At 61.5% G+C, this 15,360-nt stretch overlaps 1 protein-coding gene across 3 annotated transcripts in view; it reads left to right on the forward strand.

Moving 5' to 3' along the window:
• The window catches only part of COL2A1 (collagen type II alpha 1 chain), a 17,484-nt gene extending 2,124 nt beyond the window's left edge, over window positions 1-15,360 (forward strand). Inside the window, exons 2-54 of one of the 3 annotated variants that reach the window (XM_015615903.3) lie at window positions 40-243; window positions 916-932; window positions 1,138-1,170; window positions 1,286-1,318; window positions 1,453-1,506; window positions 1,629-1,730; window positions 2,038-2,115; window positions 2,368-2,412; window positions 2,495-2,548; window positions 2,639-2,692; window positions 2,809-2,862; window positions 2,946-2,999; window positions 3,091-3,144; window positions 3,305-3,349; window positions 3,450-3,503; window positions 3,611-3,655; window positions 3,775-3,828; window positions 3,909-4,007; window positions 4,104-4,148; window positions 4,521-4,619; window positions 4,923-4,976; window positions 5,558-5,665; window positions 5,830-5,883; window positions 5,963-6,061; window positions 6,626-6,679; window positions 6,790-6,888; window positions 6,971-7,024; window positions 7,173-7,226; window positions 7,412-7,465; window positions 7,571-7,624; window positions 7,715-7,759; window positions 8,048-8,146; window positions 8,231-8,338; window positions 8,418-8,471; window positions 8,638-8,691; window positions 8,844-8,897; window positions 8,980-9,033; window positions 9,104-9,211; window positions 9,331-9,384; window positions 9,478-9,531; window positions 9,941-10,102; window positions 10,182-10,289; window positions 11,239-11,346; window positions 11,526-11,579; window positions 11,699-11,806; window positions 12,138-12,191; window positions 12,284-12,391; window positions 12,508-12,561; window positions 12,673-12,780; window positions 12,909-13,197; window positions 13,383-13,570; window positions 14,070-14,312; window positions 14,757-15,360. In XM_015615903.3, the coding sequence (XP_015471389.1) occupies window positions 40-243; window positions 916-932; window positions 1,138-1,170; window positions 1,286-1,318; window positions 1,453-1,506; window positions 1,629-1,730; window positions 2,038-2,115; window positions 2,368-2,412; window positions 2,495-2,548; window positions 2,639-2,692; window positions 2,809-2,862; window positions 2,946-2,999; window positions 3,091-3,144; window positions 3,305-3,349; window positions 3,450-3,503; window positions 3,611-3,655; window positions 3,775-3,828; window positions 3,909-4,007; window positions 4,104-4,148; window positions 4,521-4,619; window positions 4,923-4,976; window positions 5,558-5,665; window positions 5,830-5,883; window positions 5,963-6,061; window positions 6,626-6,679; window positions 6,790-6,888; window positions 6,971-7,024; window positions 7,173-7,226; window positions 7,412-7,465; window positions 7,571-7,624; window positions 7,715-7,759; window positions 8,048-8,146; window positions 8,231-8,338; window positions 8,418-8,471; window positions 8,638-8,691; window positions 8,844-8,897; window positions 8,980-9,033; window positions 9,104-9,211; window positions 9,331-9,384; window positions 9,478-9,531; window positions 9,941-10,102; window positions 10,182-10,289; window positions 11,239-11,346; window positions 11,526-11,579; window positions 11,699-11,806; window positions 12,138-12,191; window positions 12,284-12,391; window positions 12,508-12,561; window positions 12,673-12,780; window positions 12,909-13,197; window positions 13,383-13,570; window positions 14,070-14,312; window positions 14,757-14,903 (4,376 nt within the window). In that variant the 3' untranslated portion in view covers window positions 14,904-15,360. The remainder of the gene's footprint in view (window positions 1-39; window positions 244-915; window positions 933-1,137; window positions 1,171-1,285; window positions 1,319-1,452; window positions 1,507-1,628; window positions 1,731-2,037; window positions 2,116-2,367; window positions 2,413-2,494; window positions 2,549-2,638; window positions 2,693-2,808; window positions 2,863-2,945; window positions 3,000-3,090; window positions 3,145-3,304; window positions 3,350-3,449; window positions 3,504-3,610; window positions 3,656-3,774; window positions 3,829-3,908; window positions 4,008-4,103; window positions 4,149-4,520; window positions 4,620-4,922; window positions 4,977-5,557; window positions 5,666-5,829; window positions 5,884-5,962; window positions 6,062-6,625; window positions 6,680-6,789; window positions 6,889-6,970; window positions 7,025-7,172; window positions 7,227-7,411; window positions 7,466-7,570; window positions 7,625-7,714; window positions 7,760-8,047; window positions 8,147-8,230; window positions 8,339-8,417; window positions 8,472-8,637; window positions 8,692-8,843; window positions 8,898-8,979; window positions 9,034-9,103; window positions 9,212-9,330; window positions 9,385-9,477; window positions 9,532-9,940; window positions 10,103-10,181; window positions 10,290-11,238; window positions 11,347-11,525; window positions 11,580-11,698; window positions 11,807-12,137; window positions 12,192-12,283; window positions 12,392-12,507; window positions 12,562-12,672; window positions 12,781-12,908; window positions 13,198-13,382; window positions 13,571-14,069; window positions 14,313-14,756) is intronic. The other 2 variants (XM_019005411.2, XM_019005412.2) reach the window with 2 other exon arrangements.

Genomic DNA, 15,360 nt, shown 5'->3' on the forward strand with positions numbered 1-15,360 from the left:
CCGCGCTGTCCCCACGCTGTCCCCGCGCTGTCCCCGCAGCCGAGGCTGGCAGCTGCCTGCAGGACGGGCACCGCTACAGCGACAAGGACGTGTGGAAGCCGGAGCCGTGCCGGATCTGCGTGTGCGACACGGGGACAGTGCTGTGCGACGAAATCATCTGCGAGGAGCTGCGGGACTGCCCCAGCCCCGAGATCCCCTTCGGAGAGTGCTGCCCCATTTGCCCCACCGAGCAGCCCAGTGGTTGTAATTTATTTATTTATTTCCCTTAATTAGCGAATTAATAAATAAATTACCCGGCCATGGATGGCGTCATCCATGCGGCAATGCGGGGAAAAGGCAACTTCACCCCAAAACAACGGGGAAAGATCGACCCCAGGGGGAAAAATCATCGAGGTTTTTAGCCCTGGTTGAAAATCTGGAGGTTTTGGGGGGGGGTTAGACAGAAAAAATGGGGCAAAGGGTGGTGCGAGGGGTTTTTGCACCCCCAGCAGAAGGGCTTTGGTGAAAATCCCCTGAAATTGTGGGAATGCACCCTAAAATGAATGGAAACCCCACAGAATGCCACAATCCGGGTTCCCAACTGTGGGATTTCACCCCAAAATGAAGGAAAACCCAAACTCCACATCCCCCCAAACCTCCAAAACCCCAAAAGTTGCCTTTTTTTAACCCTTCTCTGCCCCAGATCGGGGGAGGAATTAAAGGGTTGAGCACCCCCAAAAAGCCTTCCAGCTGCCACAAAAAGCCCCCTCGGCCCCCTCGCTGCTGGTCCCGCTTTGGGGGAGCCCCCAGTGCCCCCCAGTTTGGCCCAACAGCCCTCCCAGGACGGAACCACCTCGTGTTGCCCCCACCCCAGATTCGTGTGTCCCCCTCCATTAATTTCTCTTTCTTTTTCTTTTTTTGGGGGGGTTCCTACAGGGCATCCAGGCCCCAAGGTGAGCAAATTTGGGGGGCAATTGTCCCGAATTTTGGAGTGCTTTTTTTGGCTTTTGGGGGAATTGGGGGGGGGGGGGTGTCTCTGGGTTCATTCTTTGCTTTGCCTTGGGGGGCTTTTGGGGCAATTTTGCGCTCATCCCTGGGGGGACAGAGAGACGAATTCTTGGGTGATTTTGGGGTCTCACCCTTTGTTTCTCCTCACAGGGACAAAAAGGTGAACCCGGTGACATCAAAGATGTGAGTGGGGAGGAGACCCCAAAAAGGGGCTGAGGCGGGCGTGCGGGGTTGGGACACCCCAAAAAGGGGCCGGGACCCCCACAGCCCTGATGTCACCCCTTTTGTGTCCCTGCAGGTCGTAGGACCCCGAGGACCCCCAGGCCCGCAGGTGGGAACAGCTCCAGGCCGGGATATCTCTGGAATTTTTGGGAGAGGGGGGGTCCGGGGGGGACGGTGGGGGGGATGGGGGGAGAGGACTCCTGACCTCCCCTCCCCCATCCTGTTCCTCCCCTCCCCCCGCAGGGCCCCGCAGGTGAGCAGGGACAGCGAGGGGACCGCGGCGAGAAGGGCGAGAAGGTGAGAGAGACACCCCCTAAATCCCCAAAAATCCATTGTGAAACCCTAAAATCCTCTTTGTCTTCCCACAAAAATCTACGGGGAACCCTCCAAAATCCCTATTTTTATCCCCCCCACCCCAGGGCGCCCCTGGCCCCCGGGGCAGGGATGGGGAACCCGGAACTCCAGGAAATCCCGGCCCCCCCGGGCCCCCCGGACCCCCAGGACCCCCCGGCTTGGGGGGGGTGAGTATTTGGGGGAGGGGGGTAGATGGGATTTGGGGGGGGGGGTTGAAATTGAGGAGATTTGGGGGGGTTTCATGGAACTTTGAGGGGGATCTGGAGGGGTTTTGAGGCAATTGGGGGGATTGAGGAGATTTGGGGAGTTTTTGAGGGAGATTTGGGGGATTTGAGGGAATTTGGGTGGATTTTGAGTGCAGTAGCAGAGATTTTAATGGGAATTGTGGGGTTTTAATGGGAATTGGGATTTTTCTGAGGGGAATTCAGGGGGTTTTTGGGGTCTCCGGGGTGCTGAGCCACCTTTCCCTGGCAGAACTTCGCAGCTCAGATGGCCGGAGGCTTCGACGAGAAGGCTGGAGGGGCTCAGATGGGTGTCATGCAGGGACCCATGGTAGTGTCACCCGAAAATCCCCCTCAATTCCCCCCAAATTTCCATCAACCCCCCCAGATTCCCTCAATTCTCACCAAATCCCCCTAACTCCCCTCCCCACACCCCCAAACCCCTCCTCATCCCTGTGCAGACTGATCCCATTTGGGACCCCACTCTAGGACCCCCAATTTTGGGGGCTCCCCCGCTTTGGCGGCTTCGGGGTTGTCCCCCCGCAATGTCCCGCCCTCGTGTGACATCACTGTGTCCCCCCAGGGCCCCATGGGACCCCGCGGCCCCCCCGGCCCCTCTGGCTCCCCCGTAAGTATTGCCCCCCTCCTCAAGTTTCGGGGTGTCTGGGCTGGCTGCTGCCACCCCCGCTGATGTCACCTTGTCCCTGCAGGGTCCCCAAGGATTCCAAGGCAACCCCGGCGAGCCCGGCGAGCCAGGCGCTGCTGTGAGTGCCCCCAGATGTCCCCAAAACCCCTCAAATCGGGGCACTGCCACCCCCCAGTGCCCCCCACCGCCACCTCTTTGTCCTCTTCAGGGTCCGATGGGTCCCCGGGGACCTCCGGGACCTCCTGGCAAGCCCGGTGACGACGTGAGTGACATTCGTGACATTCAGCTGCGGTGGCAGCCACCGAAGCTGGGCTGAGAAGGGGCAAAATGTGACATTTTTGTGTCCCCAACCCCTCAAAAATCCCATTTTCCCCGCAGGGCGAGACAGGCAAACCCGGGAAATCCGGCGAGCGCGGCCCCCCCGGCCCCCAGGTGAGAGTGGCACCGGTGGTCCCGCGACAAAGCCATTGCTGTCCCCTTCCTGTCCCCAACTGTCCCTTCTCCACTGCCCGCAGGGCGCTCGTGGCTTCCCCGGGACCCCCGGCCTGCCTGGAGTCAAAGGCCACCGGGTGAGTGTGCGTCCCCTGCCCGTCCCCGTGTCCCTGTGTCCCCCGGAGTGGCTCTGTCATTGTCACAGCCCCGCCTTGTTCCTGTCCCCAGGGCTACCCCGGCCTGGACGGCGCCAAGGGAGAGGCGGGAGCACCCGGAGCCAAGGTGAGCGGGGGTGACAGGTCCTGGGGCTGGGGACAGTTCCCTGCCTGTAGTGACGACCCCTGTGCTGGGGTGACTGTCCCCCGGCTCTGGTGACCGTCCGTGTGACACCAGGGGACCGTCCCCGTGCCCGCCCCATGCTCACCTTTGTCCCGCCCCGCAGGGCGAGTCCGGCTCCCCGGGCGAGAACGGCTCCCCCGGCCCCATGGTGAGTGCGGCGCTGCGAAAGGGAAACTGAGGCACGGCCGGGTGGGCTCGGGAAGGGCCAGCACCCCCCGGGCCTCACCTGTCACCCTCTGTACCCACAGGGTCCCCGCGGGCTGCCCGGAGAGCGAGGCCGTCCGGGCCCCTCGGGCGCTGCGGTGAGTGCGGTGGCACCTGCGGTGCTGGTGGCACCTGCGGGTGGCGGGGGGGACCTGTCCCCGGCCCTGGGGACCCCCCCGTCATCCGCGGCACCGTCTCCCCCTAGGGCGCTCGTGGCAACGACGGCCTCCCGGGCCCGGCCGGACCCCCCGTAAGTCCAGGGGAGGTTGGCGCGTCCCTGGCCCTTTGTGTCCCCCTCCCGAGGAGACCGCGGGGTCCCCCGAGGTCCCCCGGAGCCCGGGGAGACCCTCACGCTCCTCTCGCCCCCAGGGTCCCGTCGGCCCCGCAGGAGCCCCCGGCTTCCCCGGCGCCCCCGGCTCCAAGGTGAGGGGACAAGGATGATCCCGGTGGGGACAGGTGGGTCCCGAGGTCACCCCTGACCCTCTTTGTCACCTCCCCCTCAGGGTGAAGCCGGTCCCACCGGAGCGCGAGGACCCGAGGGTGCCCAAGGGCCCCGCGGAGAATCCGGGACCCCCGGCTCGCCCGGCCCCGCCGGTGCCCCCGTAAGTCACTGTCCCCTCGCCCTCGTTGCTTTGTCCCCCCGCCGTGGCCGGATCCGGGTAAACTGAGGCACAGAGCTCAGCGCGGTCTGCTTGCAGGGGAACCCAGGGACGGATGGCATCCCCGGAGCAAAAGGATCGGCGGTGAGCGGGGATGGGGACAGGGACGAGGATGGGGATGGGGTGTCCCAGTGAGCCCCTGGAGATGGGGACAGGGACTGGCCCGGGGTGAGAAGCAGGTGCCGAGGGCTGTGCTGGGATCTGGGGAATTTTGGGTCCCCTGGGGGTCGTGGGGCACTCAGGGATGGGGGACACTGGGGGACACCGGTGGACAGGGAGATGGGTGGGGACACTGGGGGGATGCTGGGGCGGTATTGGGGGACACTGGGGCTGCAGGGACAGGGTGGGATTTGAGCTGCTGGGCGACAGGAACTGCCGGCAGAGACCGGGACACTGGTGACACTGAGGGGGACACAGGGACATTGCGGGGTCCCTGACGTCTGCCGGTGTCCACAGGGCGCTCCAGGCATCGCCGGCGCTCCAGGATTCCCCGGCCCCCGCGGCCCACCCGGACCCCAGGGAGCCACCGGCCCTCTGGGCCCCAAGGGACAGACGGTGAGAGACCCCCGATGTCCCCCCGGGGACCCAGCCCCGGCCACTGACCACGCCCCGGCCACTGGCCACGCCTCTTCTGACCCAGGCCATGCCTCCTTCACGCCTTCCCCCTTTGGGTGTCCCCTCCCCAAAGTCACCCCCGGGTCATCCCGGGGTCACCCCAGGGTCACCTGGCCCTGACCCCTAAGGCGACACTGGGGGTGGGAATGGGATGGGATGGGATAGGGACAAGGACCTGAAGACCAGGCCAGGGTTGGGGTGGGACAGCTGTGGGGACACTGTGACATTGTCCCCCATCCTCAGGGCGAACCTGGCATTGCGGGATTCAAAGGCGAGCAGGGACCCAAAGGAGAGACGGTGAGTCCAGGTTGGGGGACACCCAGAGCTCCTCAATGTCCATTGAGTGTCCAGCTCCAGCCCCTCACTGCCCATCCCAGTGTCTGTTTCCTTTCTAGTGTCCGTTCCCAACCCCTGCCCACCCAGGGGTCTGTCCCTGGTCCTCACTGACCATTCGAGTGTCACCCCCTGACCCCTCACTGTTCCCCTGAGGGTCCATTCCCGTCCCAGTGTCCATCCCCAGCCCAGTGTCCATCCCTGACCCTGCTCTCCCCTCCGGCGCCTCCTCGGCCCTAATGAGCCGTTCCCCTAACGAGGCCCCTGGAGGGGCAGCGTCCCCCTCCCGTGGGGGACAGTGGCCGGGGGGGCTGTGGGACAATGGCCGCAGTGTTTGCGTGTCCCCCCCTTGGGGACATTGCCCCCCCTCGGGGACATTCTCCCCTCGCCTCATTAACCACCATCAATGGGGCCCCCGTCGAGCCCCGGCGCCAGCAGGGACACAGGCAGGATACAAGGGGGACGCGGATTTATGGGATTTGTCCCTGGAGGGGTCAGGGAGGGGGTGAAGGCTCCTTGTGACCCCTTTTCCTCATCGTCCTCAGGGCCCTGCAGGACCCCAAGGTGCCCCCGGACCAGCCGGGGAGGAAGGGAAGAGAGGAGCCCGCGGAGAACCCGGAGCTGCCGGACCTTTGGGTCCACCTGGAGAGAGGGTCTGTGGTGTCCTCGACCCTAAAAAACAACCCTGATCCCAAAAAACTCACCCAGACCCCAGAGAAACAACCCTGATCCCAAAGAACCAACCCCAATCCAAAAAATCCTCCCCTCGACCTTAAAACCCTCCCCTGACCCCACAAATCCTCATCTTCTCCCACAGGGCGCTCCTGGCAACCGTGGCTTCCCAGGGCAGGATGGGCTGGCTGGCCCCAAGGTGGGACTTTGGGGACACTGGGGGTGACAACCCCAAACTGACCTCAAATCCCCCAAACTGACCCCTAATCCCCCCACAGGGGGCCCCGGGTGAGCGTGGCCCCGCTGGCCTGGCCGGCCCCAAAGGAGCCACCGGCGACCCCGGACGCCCTGGAGAGCCTGGCCTGCCTGGAGCCAGGGTGAGGGACAGCAGTGACCCCAAAAATGGGGATGGGGTGGCACCTGTGGGGTCTGGGGGATGGATGAGGGGGAGGGTTTGGGGCTGGTTAAGGCACTTTCAGGGTCAATGAGATGATTTTGGGGGTGGTAAAGGCACTTTTGCGGTTGTTAAGTGTGGTTTTGGGGGTGGTTAAGGTGGTTTTGGGGGTCAATAAGGTGATTTTGGGGTTGGTTTAGGGTGATTTTGGGGGTGGTTAAGAAACTTTTGTGGTCAATAAGGTCCTTTTGGGATTAGCCAAGATGCCCTTTGGCATTTAGACCATTTTTTGGGTTGTGCTTGGCGCTTTTTGGTGCTAATTAAGAAACGTTGGGGTTAATTAAGAAACTTTGGGGTTAATTCAGATGTTCTCTGCTAATTCAGGTGCTCTTTGAGATTCCCAACGTGCATTTGGGGCTCCCAAAATTCCTCCTTGGGGTTTCCTGTTCTTTGTGGGAAGCACAGGTGCCCTTTGGGGTCACCCCACCGTCATGGGGTCAGGCCCCCCATACCAGGGGACATCCTCAAACCCTTTTTGTCCCCACAGGGTCTCACGGGCCGCCCCGGGGATGCTGGGCCCCAAGGCAAAGTTGGCCCCACAGTGAGTGACACCCCATTAGGGGTGGTTTGGGGTTGCTTGTGGTGGTTTGGGGTGTGGAGTTCTTGGGGTTTGGGGTGGGCTCCTGCCCCCACTGACCCCTGTCCCCACAGGGTGCCCCTGGCGAGGATGGACGCCCTGGACCCCCCGGCCCCCAGGGGGCTCGGGGCCAGCCTGGCGTTATGGGGTTCCCTGGTCCCAAAGGTGCCAATGTGAGTACAGACCCTTTTTCCTCTAAAAATACCTGGGAATTCTCCCTGGGGCTGGAACCCCAAATCCTCCATTCCTTTTTAGGGTGAGCCTGGAAAAGCTGGTGAAAAAGGACTTCCCGGAGCGCCGGGGCTGAGGGTGAGGTCTTCTGTCCCCACAAACCCCAAAAATCCATGTTTTGGTGCCACTCCATCCTAAAAGCCCCCAAGGGGGGAACTGAGGCACGAGAAGGGGGGAAATGGGATTTATGGGATTTGGGGCTCAGTAGGGTTTCCCTTCTCTGTAGGGACTTCCTGGCAAGGACGGAGAGACTGGAGCTGCTGGACCCCCGGGACCTGCCGTGAGTGCAGTGGGGCGAGCTCAGGACTGGGGCTGAAAACCCCCCTGGATGTACTGGGGGTTCCCAAAACCCACAAATCCCCAGCTCCTGCAGTGCTGGGGCTTGCGGGATCCCCAAAATCTTGGGGTGGGGGAAGTCCAAAATCCCAAAGGTTTTGGGGTCACTGAGTAACGTCCATCCTGCAGGGCCCAGCAGGGGAGAGGGGAGAGCAAGGAGCCCCCGGCCCCTCCGGCTTCCAGGTGAGCACAGGGATTGGAGGTTTGGGCGTTGGCGTCAGGCTGATGCCAGCCCAAGCCCGGGGGTCTCACTGTCATTGTTCTCACATGGCTCCTGTCCCCTCCCAGGGGCTGCCAGGGCCACCAGGTCCCCCCGGCGAGAGCGGCAAACCCGGAGATCAGGTGAGACACCCCCATTCCCCCTCCAGGTGGGATCAGGATCCCCCAAATCCCCCAGTTCTGACCCCAAACCCATTCGTCACCTTTACACAGGGTGTTCCTGGAGAAGCTGGAGCCCCCGGGCTTGTGGGTCCCAGGGTAAGTGTCACCTCTGGAGAGGTCCCAGTGTCACCTCTGGGGGGCTCCCAGTGTCACCTGTCCTCCCAGCTTGGGGACATGTTCATCCCATGGGGACTTCGGGGCATCCCAGAGCCTGGTTGTCCCCACCCAGGGCCACCCACTCCGTGCTGGTTCTGTCCCACTCCCTGTCCCTCCCTGTCCCTCCCAGTCACTCCAGGGCAGTGAGGGATGATGCCCTGCCCTCCCCCTGGTGCCACCCATGCCAGTGTCCCCATATTCCTGTTGAGCCATCCCTGCTGTCCCCAGGGCGAGCGCGGCTTCCCCGGCGAGCGCGGTTCTCCCGGCGCCCAGGGCCTGCAGGGGCCTCGCGGCCTCCCCGGCACCCCTGGCACCGATGGACCCAAGGTGGGTGACACACAGGGACAGCGCCAGCTGGCTCAGTGCCACCATAGGGGGTGACACCCCAGTAATGTCCCTTTGTTGTTTCAGGGTGCCACTGGCCCTGCCGGCCCCAACGGAGCCCAGGGACCCCCGGGACTGCAGGGGATGCCTGGGGAGAGAGGAGCTGCCGGCATCGCTGGTCCCAAGGGGGACAGGGTGAGTGACAGTGATGTGGGGGTCACGGGGTGCCACCAGGGTTCAGCTGGACTCATGCCAGCCCTGTCCCACCCCACAGGGAGACGTCGGAGAGAAGGGACCCGAGGGAGCCCCCGGAAAGGACGGAGCTCGCGTGAGTGGGACAGGGATGGGGCAGGAGGGGGCCAGTCAAGGACACTCATAGTGGCTGGCCAGGGACACTCCTGGTGTCCTCGTCCTCCTGCTGGCCGGTGAGGGATGTCCATGGTGGCCACCTAGGGCCCCTCCCAGTGGCCTCACTGTACCCTCTGTCCCCACAGGGTCTGACCGGTCCCATCGGCCCCCCTGGCCCTGCTGGCCCCAACGGCGAGAAGGTGAGACCAGAGTTGCCCCGCCACTGCTCCCATGGGGACAGATCTCATCCGATTCCCAGGACAGATTCCACCTGATCCCTGGGGTGGCCCCGAGCTGCCTCCACCCAAACAAACCCCTCCATCTCCCACAACTCCCCCTCCTTCCTTTCCAGGGCGAGTCTGGCCCCCCTGGCCCATCTGGAGCTGCCGGTGCCCGCGGTGCCCCTGTAAGTGCCACCTGTCCCCCTGTAGTGCTAGCAGGGCTGCATTTTCCCCATTCCCTTGATTTTCACCCCGTTTCCCCTACAGGGAGAGCGCGGAGAGCCCGGAGCCCCCGGCCCTGCCGGATTTGCTGGACCCCCGGTGAGTTCTGTCCCCAGTCCATCCCATTGTCCCCAGTGACGGCTGACCACTGACCGTGGTTCTTTCCCAGGGTGCTGATGGCCAGCCCGGAGCCAAAGGCGAGCAGGGGGAGCCTGGCCAGAAGGGTGACGCCGGAGCTCCCGGGCCTCAAGGTCCTTCTGGGGCTCCTGGACCGCAGGTGGGTCCATCCTGGGACCCCCAAAATTGGGGCCGATCCCTTGTGGGGGCCCCTCATCCCTAGAATTCCAGGAATCTCTGGGTCCTGACTGTCCTGATTGGTTTTCTACCTCCTCCCAGGGTCCCACAGGTGTCACTGGTCCCAAAGGAGCTCGAGGCGCTCAGGGACCCCCGGTGAGTAGGGGGGCGGGGGAGGGGGATGAGGATGGGGATGGGGATGGGGATGGGGAAGGGCGGGGTCTGAGCCCCTCTCACCTCTGTTCCCAGGGAGCCACCGGATTCCCCGGAGCTGCCGGACGTGTTGGACCCCCTGGCCCAAACGTGAGCTGGGGGAAACTGGGGTCACTGGGGACCACTCAGAGCAGCCAGAATCGCTTGGGAAGATCTGGGGTCACTCAGGACAGTTGGGGTCACTGAGGAAAAAGTGGGATCATTTGGGAACAGCTCATTTTGGGACAGTCATGATCCCTCGGGAAGCTCTGGAATTGCTCGGGACAGTCAGGATCAGCCAGGATCGCTGACCCCCAGCTTCAGAGGTCTGGGCACTCCCCACGATGTCCCCGAACCAAAGCCAACCCTGGGTTGCCACCACTCACCCCTTTCAAAGGAACGTTCCGAGCACTCTCCAATCCCTGAGCAGTGCTGGGAATGGGATCAGGAATGGGCCAGGGACAGATCAGGAAGATGGAAACCCCTCCTGAGTTCCCTCTAAGCCCGATCTCTCCCGCAGGGTAACCCCGGCCCCCCCGGGCCCCCCGGCTCCGCGGGCAAGGACGGCCCCAAGGGCGCGCGGGGCGACGCGGGACCCCCGGGCCGAGCAGGGGACCCAGGGCTGCAAGGCCCTGCCGGCCCCCCCGGCGAGAAAGGCGAGCCCGGCGAGGACGGCCCTGCGGTATTTGGAATTTGGGGACACCCCCCCGGACTCCCTGCCACCCCCCCGAGTGGGGCTGACCCCCGTTGTGTCCCCGCAGGGTCCGGACGGTCCCCCTGGTCCCCAGGGGCTGGCAGGACAGCGCGGCATCGTGGGGTTGCCGGGGCAGCGCGGTGAGCGCGGATTCCCAGGGCTGCCCGGGCCCTCGGTGAGCAAAACCCTAAAAATCCCCAAGAAACCCCAAAAATCCCCAGTCTGGGAAGAAATGGGAACACATCAGAGGCAATTTTGTGGCGCGGAAGGATTTTGGTAGGGCGGGGGGGTGGGGAGTGGTGAAAGCTGCTCACGACCATCCCGGTGTTTTTGGGATCACAGCTCTTTCCATGCCAAAAATGTCCCAAAATCTCTCAAGGCTTTTCCCTACTGACTCGACCACGCACCACTCGACCAGCGTGACGCATTTTCCATACAAATTTGCCATCGATCCCACCTTTATTCCACCGGGAATTTGTGCCCCCCGAGCTCTGGGCAAAGTTCGTGGCCGAGGAGGGTTTGAATTCCCTCCCGGTCTCCTGATTTCCTGCTGCTTTTCTGCTCTCAATGCAGCCGGCACGAGGGGTTTAGGGCCAAATCCCGGCTCTGCTCCGCACCCCTGGGGCAGCCAGGATGCGCAGGGACTCGGGGGAATTTAATTCCCGCACGGCATTTAATTCCTGCCTGGAAATTCCAAAAGCTGTGAGCGGGAGCCGCAGTTTTTGTGCTGCTCCAGCCTGGGAAAAGGGATCGGCGGGGCTGGGAGAAGAGGAGGATGGCTCGGGGATGTGGAGCGACAGGAGCCGGGATCCCCAGAACATCACGGAATGGTTTGGGGTTGGAAGGGACCTTAAGGATCGTCATTCCTATCCCTGGAATTGTCCCTGCACGGGGCTTGGAGCCACCTGGGAGAGCGGCAGGTGTGGGATAAAAGGGCCTGGATGAGCTCGAAGGTCCCTCCCAAAAAAATCCCTCGATTGCACGATTCCGTTCCAGGGCTCAGAAATCCCTGAGGGACACACAGAGAAGTGGGAAAAGCCCCAATCCCGTATTTCTCTGCCCTTGGAGCAGTAATCCCTCATCCCAGATTCACTCATGCGGGGGTTTTCCTGATTTTTTTTTAGGGAGAGCCTGGAAAACAGGGAGCACCTGGATCTGCCGGTGACCGGGGACCCCCCGGGCCCGTGGGACCCCCCGGGCTGACGGGGCCAGCCGGAGAGCCCGGCAGGGAGGTAGGAAAATTGGGAATGTCTGGAATATCCAGGATGGAGCTCTGGCTGATCCTGGGCAGGGATGGTTCTAAAGTTGATACCAGAAAATCCGTGTGTGTTTTTGCTGTAGAATTTTGCCTGGAAAAAGGAGTTTTACCCCCATCCCAAAGGCAAAAGCTGAATTCCTTCTGTTTTCCCAGGGAAATCCCGGCTCTGACGGACCCCCAGGCAGGGACGGGGCGGCCGGGGTGAAGGTGAGCTCATCCCTGATTTCTTAAGCCCCAGAATTCCCGGGATTTCCCATTATCCCTGTGCTCGTCCCCATCCCAGAGCCGGAATTCCTGGGATTCCTGACCCCATTCCCTATTCCCAGGGTGATCGTGGGGAGACCGGCCCCGTGGGTGCTCCCGGTGCTCCTGGAGCTCCTGGCGCTCCCGGCCCCGTGGGACCCACTGGAAAACAGGGAGACAGAGGAGAGACGGTGAGCAGGACATGCCAAGATGGGGGAGAGAAAAGAATTACCAGGAATCATCCCAAATCTGGGCCATGGAGCTGTTTGGGATCATCTGGGAGCAGCTCTGAGCATCTTCCCGAGGATTTCTGGGAGCCTGGTTTGGGATCCACCTGAGAACTCCAGGAGCTGGAACTGGGAATCTGTCCTGGTTTAGGGCAAATTTGGGAGAGTCACCCCAGGACAGAACCCAGGAGATAAAACTGGGAATACTAAATCCCACATCCGACATCCCAAATCCCACACCTCAAATCCCAAATCCCGTTCCCACTGTTTTTGACTCCCCTCCTTTCTCCTGCAGGGTGCTCAGGGTCCCATGGGTCCCTCTGGCCCCGCTGGCGCTCGGGGAATGCCGGTGAGTGATTCCCACCTGGAATTCCGAGGATCCCGGTTTGGTAATGCAGTTTGGGATCCCCCCGCTCCTGACCTGCTGTGTCCCCCTTGCAGGGTCCCCAGGGGCCGCGCGGTGACAAAGGCGAGGCAGGCGAGGCCGGCGAGCGTGGCCTGAAGGGGCACCGGGGCTTCACAGGGCTCCAGGGGCTGCCCGGGCCCCCCGTAAGTGCCGGGATTTGGGGTCACAGCCCCCCATAGATCCTAAATCCCACATCCCACGCCCCAAATCCCACATCTCCCGTCGGATCCCAAATACTCCACCCTCCCGTCTTTCCCAGGGTCCTTCTGGAGACCAGGGCGCTGCCGGGCCAGCGGGTCCCTCTGGGCCCAGGGTAAGTCCTGGAATTCTGGGGGAAAAAGGAGGTGTGCCCAGGACTGGTGCCGTGCCTGGGGGTGGCAGCCTCATCCCTGCTGTGCCCTGAGCCCTTTTCGGGGTTTTTCAGGGTCCCCCTGGCCCCGTGGGCCCCTCGGGCAAGGACGGCTCCAATGGGATGCCCGGACCTATCGGCCCCCCTGGGCCCCGCGGGAGGAGCGGCGAGCCCGGCCCGGCGGTGAGCGGGGACAGTGGGGAGAAGGGATCCTGTGGGGCAGAGGGGATCTTGTGGGGCAGAGGGATTCAGTGGGGCAGTGGGATCCAAGGCCCGGCCGATCACCCCGTGACTGCTCCTCCTTCCCACAGGGTCCCCCCGGGAACCCTGGCCCACCTGGCCCGCCCGGGCCCCCCGGCACCGGCATTGACATGTCAGCGTTCGCGGGGCTGGGGCAGCCTGAGAAGGGCCCCGACCCCGGGCGCTACATGCGGGCAGATGAGGCGGTGCCAGGGCTGCGGCCGCACGATGCCGAGGTGGACGCCACCCTCAAGGCCCTCAACAACCAGATCGAGAGCATCCGCAGCCCCGAGGGCTCCCGCAAGAACCCGGCCAGGACCTGCCGAGACATCAAACTCTGCCACCCCGACTGGAAGAGCGGTGAGAGAGAAGCTCCATCCCTGTATCCACCTGTGTCTGGCCCTGTGTCCATCCCTGCGTCCATCCCCATGTCCCCTCCTTCCTCCTTGTCCTCTCCACTGCCCACCTGGACACCAAGGACCACGCTGACCTCCTTGCCGACCTCACCACTGGCTGGTCACTCACTCTGCACCCTCTGGCCGCAGGCGATTACTGGATCGACCCTAACCAGGGCTGCACCCTGGACGCCATCAAGGTCTTCTGCAATATGGCCACGGGGGAGACGTGTGTGTACCCCAGCCCCGGCAGCATCCCCAGGAAGAACTGGTGGAGCAGCAAAGCCAAGGAGAAGAAGCACGTCTGGTTTGCCGAGACCATCAATGGTGGCTTCCACGTGGGTGTTTGACTGGGATGGGCGTGGAGAAAAAACAGGGAAAAGGAGTGGGGGTGGAGTTTTACAGAAAAGTTGGAGCTGATATCCTTCCTTGGGGTGAAATCTTTGGTGGTTCTATCAGATACTGGATGATTTGAGGTTTATATGGAAACCTTGGAGCTGATGTTCATCTTGGGGGTGGAATTGGTGGTTGTTGGATCAGAACTGGTTGATCCAGAGGACTTTATGGAAGTCTTGGAGCGGTGTCCTTCCTTGGGGTGAGATTGATGGGGTTTGGATCAGATATTGGCTGATTTAGGAATTTTATGGAGAACTTGGAGTGATCTCCTTCCCTGGGGAGAAGTTGATGGGTTTTGTACCAGAACTGGTTGATTTAAAGAGTTCCCTGGAAATCTTGGCATCAGGCTGTGACACCAACGCCCCTCTGAGAAAGCAAACCCTGGAAATTCCCCCCAAAACCCCAAAAAAAGCCAGCTGAAAGCCTCTCTCCTCCCTGCAGTTCAGCTACGGCGCTGAGGACCTGGCCCCCAACACGGCCAACATCCAGATGACCTTCCTGAGGCTGCTGTCCACCGAGGGCTCCCAGAACGTCACCTACCACTGCCGCAACAGCGTGGCCTACCTGGACGAGGAGTCGGGCAGCCTGAGGAAGGCGCTTCTCATCCAGGGCTCCAATGATGTCGAGATCCGTGCTGAGGGCAACAGCCGGTTCACCTACAGCGTGCTGGAGGACGGCTGCACGGTGGGTGCTGGGGAGGGGCGGGGAAAATCAGGGCAGAATCTGGAAATCATGGGGTTGACAAGGTTGGGAGAGGTCAGCGAGGGCAGCCTGGGAGGTGACAGCATCTTGTCACCAAGTGCTACCGTGTCCAGGCTTTGCGTAACACCTGGCCATGCTGGTCCAGGGATAGAGACTCCGAACTCCATTTTCCAATGTTTTCCCCTCAAAAATGCACTGGGAAATGTGGCCCTTCTGGGTTTAACAATGAAATGGGCACAAACTAAGAAGGAACTGGAAGGTTCTGGAGGATTAAATAACCCCATTTTGGCCCATTCCACTCAGAAACACATCGGGAAGTGGGATCCCTCTGTACCCGATGATAAATTAGGGTTCAAACTGGGATTTGAAGGGTTTGGGAAGGATTTAAGGATTAAATGACCCCATTTGGGCCCATTTTCCCCTCAGAAACACACCGGGAAGTGGGGCAGGACTGTCATCGAGTACCGCTCACAGAAGACCTCGCGCCTGCCCATCGTGGACATTGCACCTATGGACATTGGGGGACCTGAGCAGGAGTTTGGGGTCGACCTCGGCCCCGTCTGCTTCTTGTAAAAAAAAAAACCAATTTTTTTGGTGTGGTTGTTTGGTTTTGGTTGTCGTGGTTTTTGTTTGTTGGTTTGGTTTTTGTTTTTTTAAAAAGCCCAGCCTGATTCCTTACAAAAAAAAAAAAAAAAAAAACAACAAAAAAACACAAAAAACAGGATCCACGCAAAAATGGAACTGAAAAGTTCTGCACTGAAAGGGCTCACCCCAAATCAGGGAGCAACCACCTCATCCCAACACCAGAATCAAAGGAAAAACCCGTTAATATTTATTTATTCTCTTCCTGGAAGACCTGTTTTTGAGGTCAGGTGGAGGTGGGAATGTCAGTGATCCTTTTTTCCCTGAAAAAAGTGGGATTTCACCAATCCGGGTATCAAAAATCCCCTCCTCACCCAAATCTGCCCCTTCCCCCCAGCAGGAGTGTTCATGTATAATATGAGTTAAAAAACACCAAAAAAAAAAAAAA

This window comes from Parus major, unplaced genomic scaffold, assembly GCF_001522545.3.
Source record: "Parus major isolate Abel unplaced genomic scaffold, Parus_major1.1 Scaffold299, whole genome shotgun sequence".
Taxonomy (NCBI): domain Eukaryota; kingdom Metazoa; phylum Chordata; class Aves; order Passeriformes; family Paridae; genus Parus; species Parus major.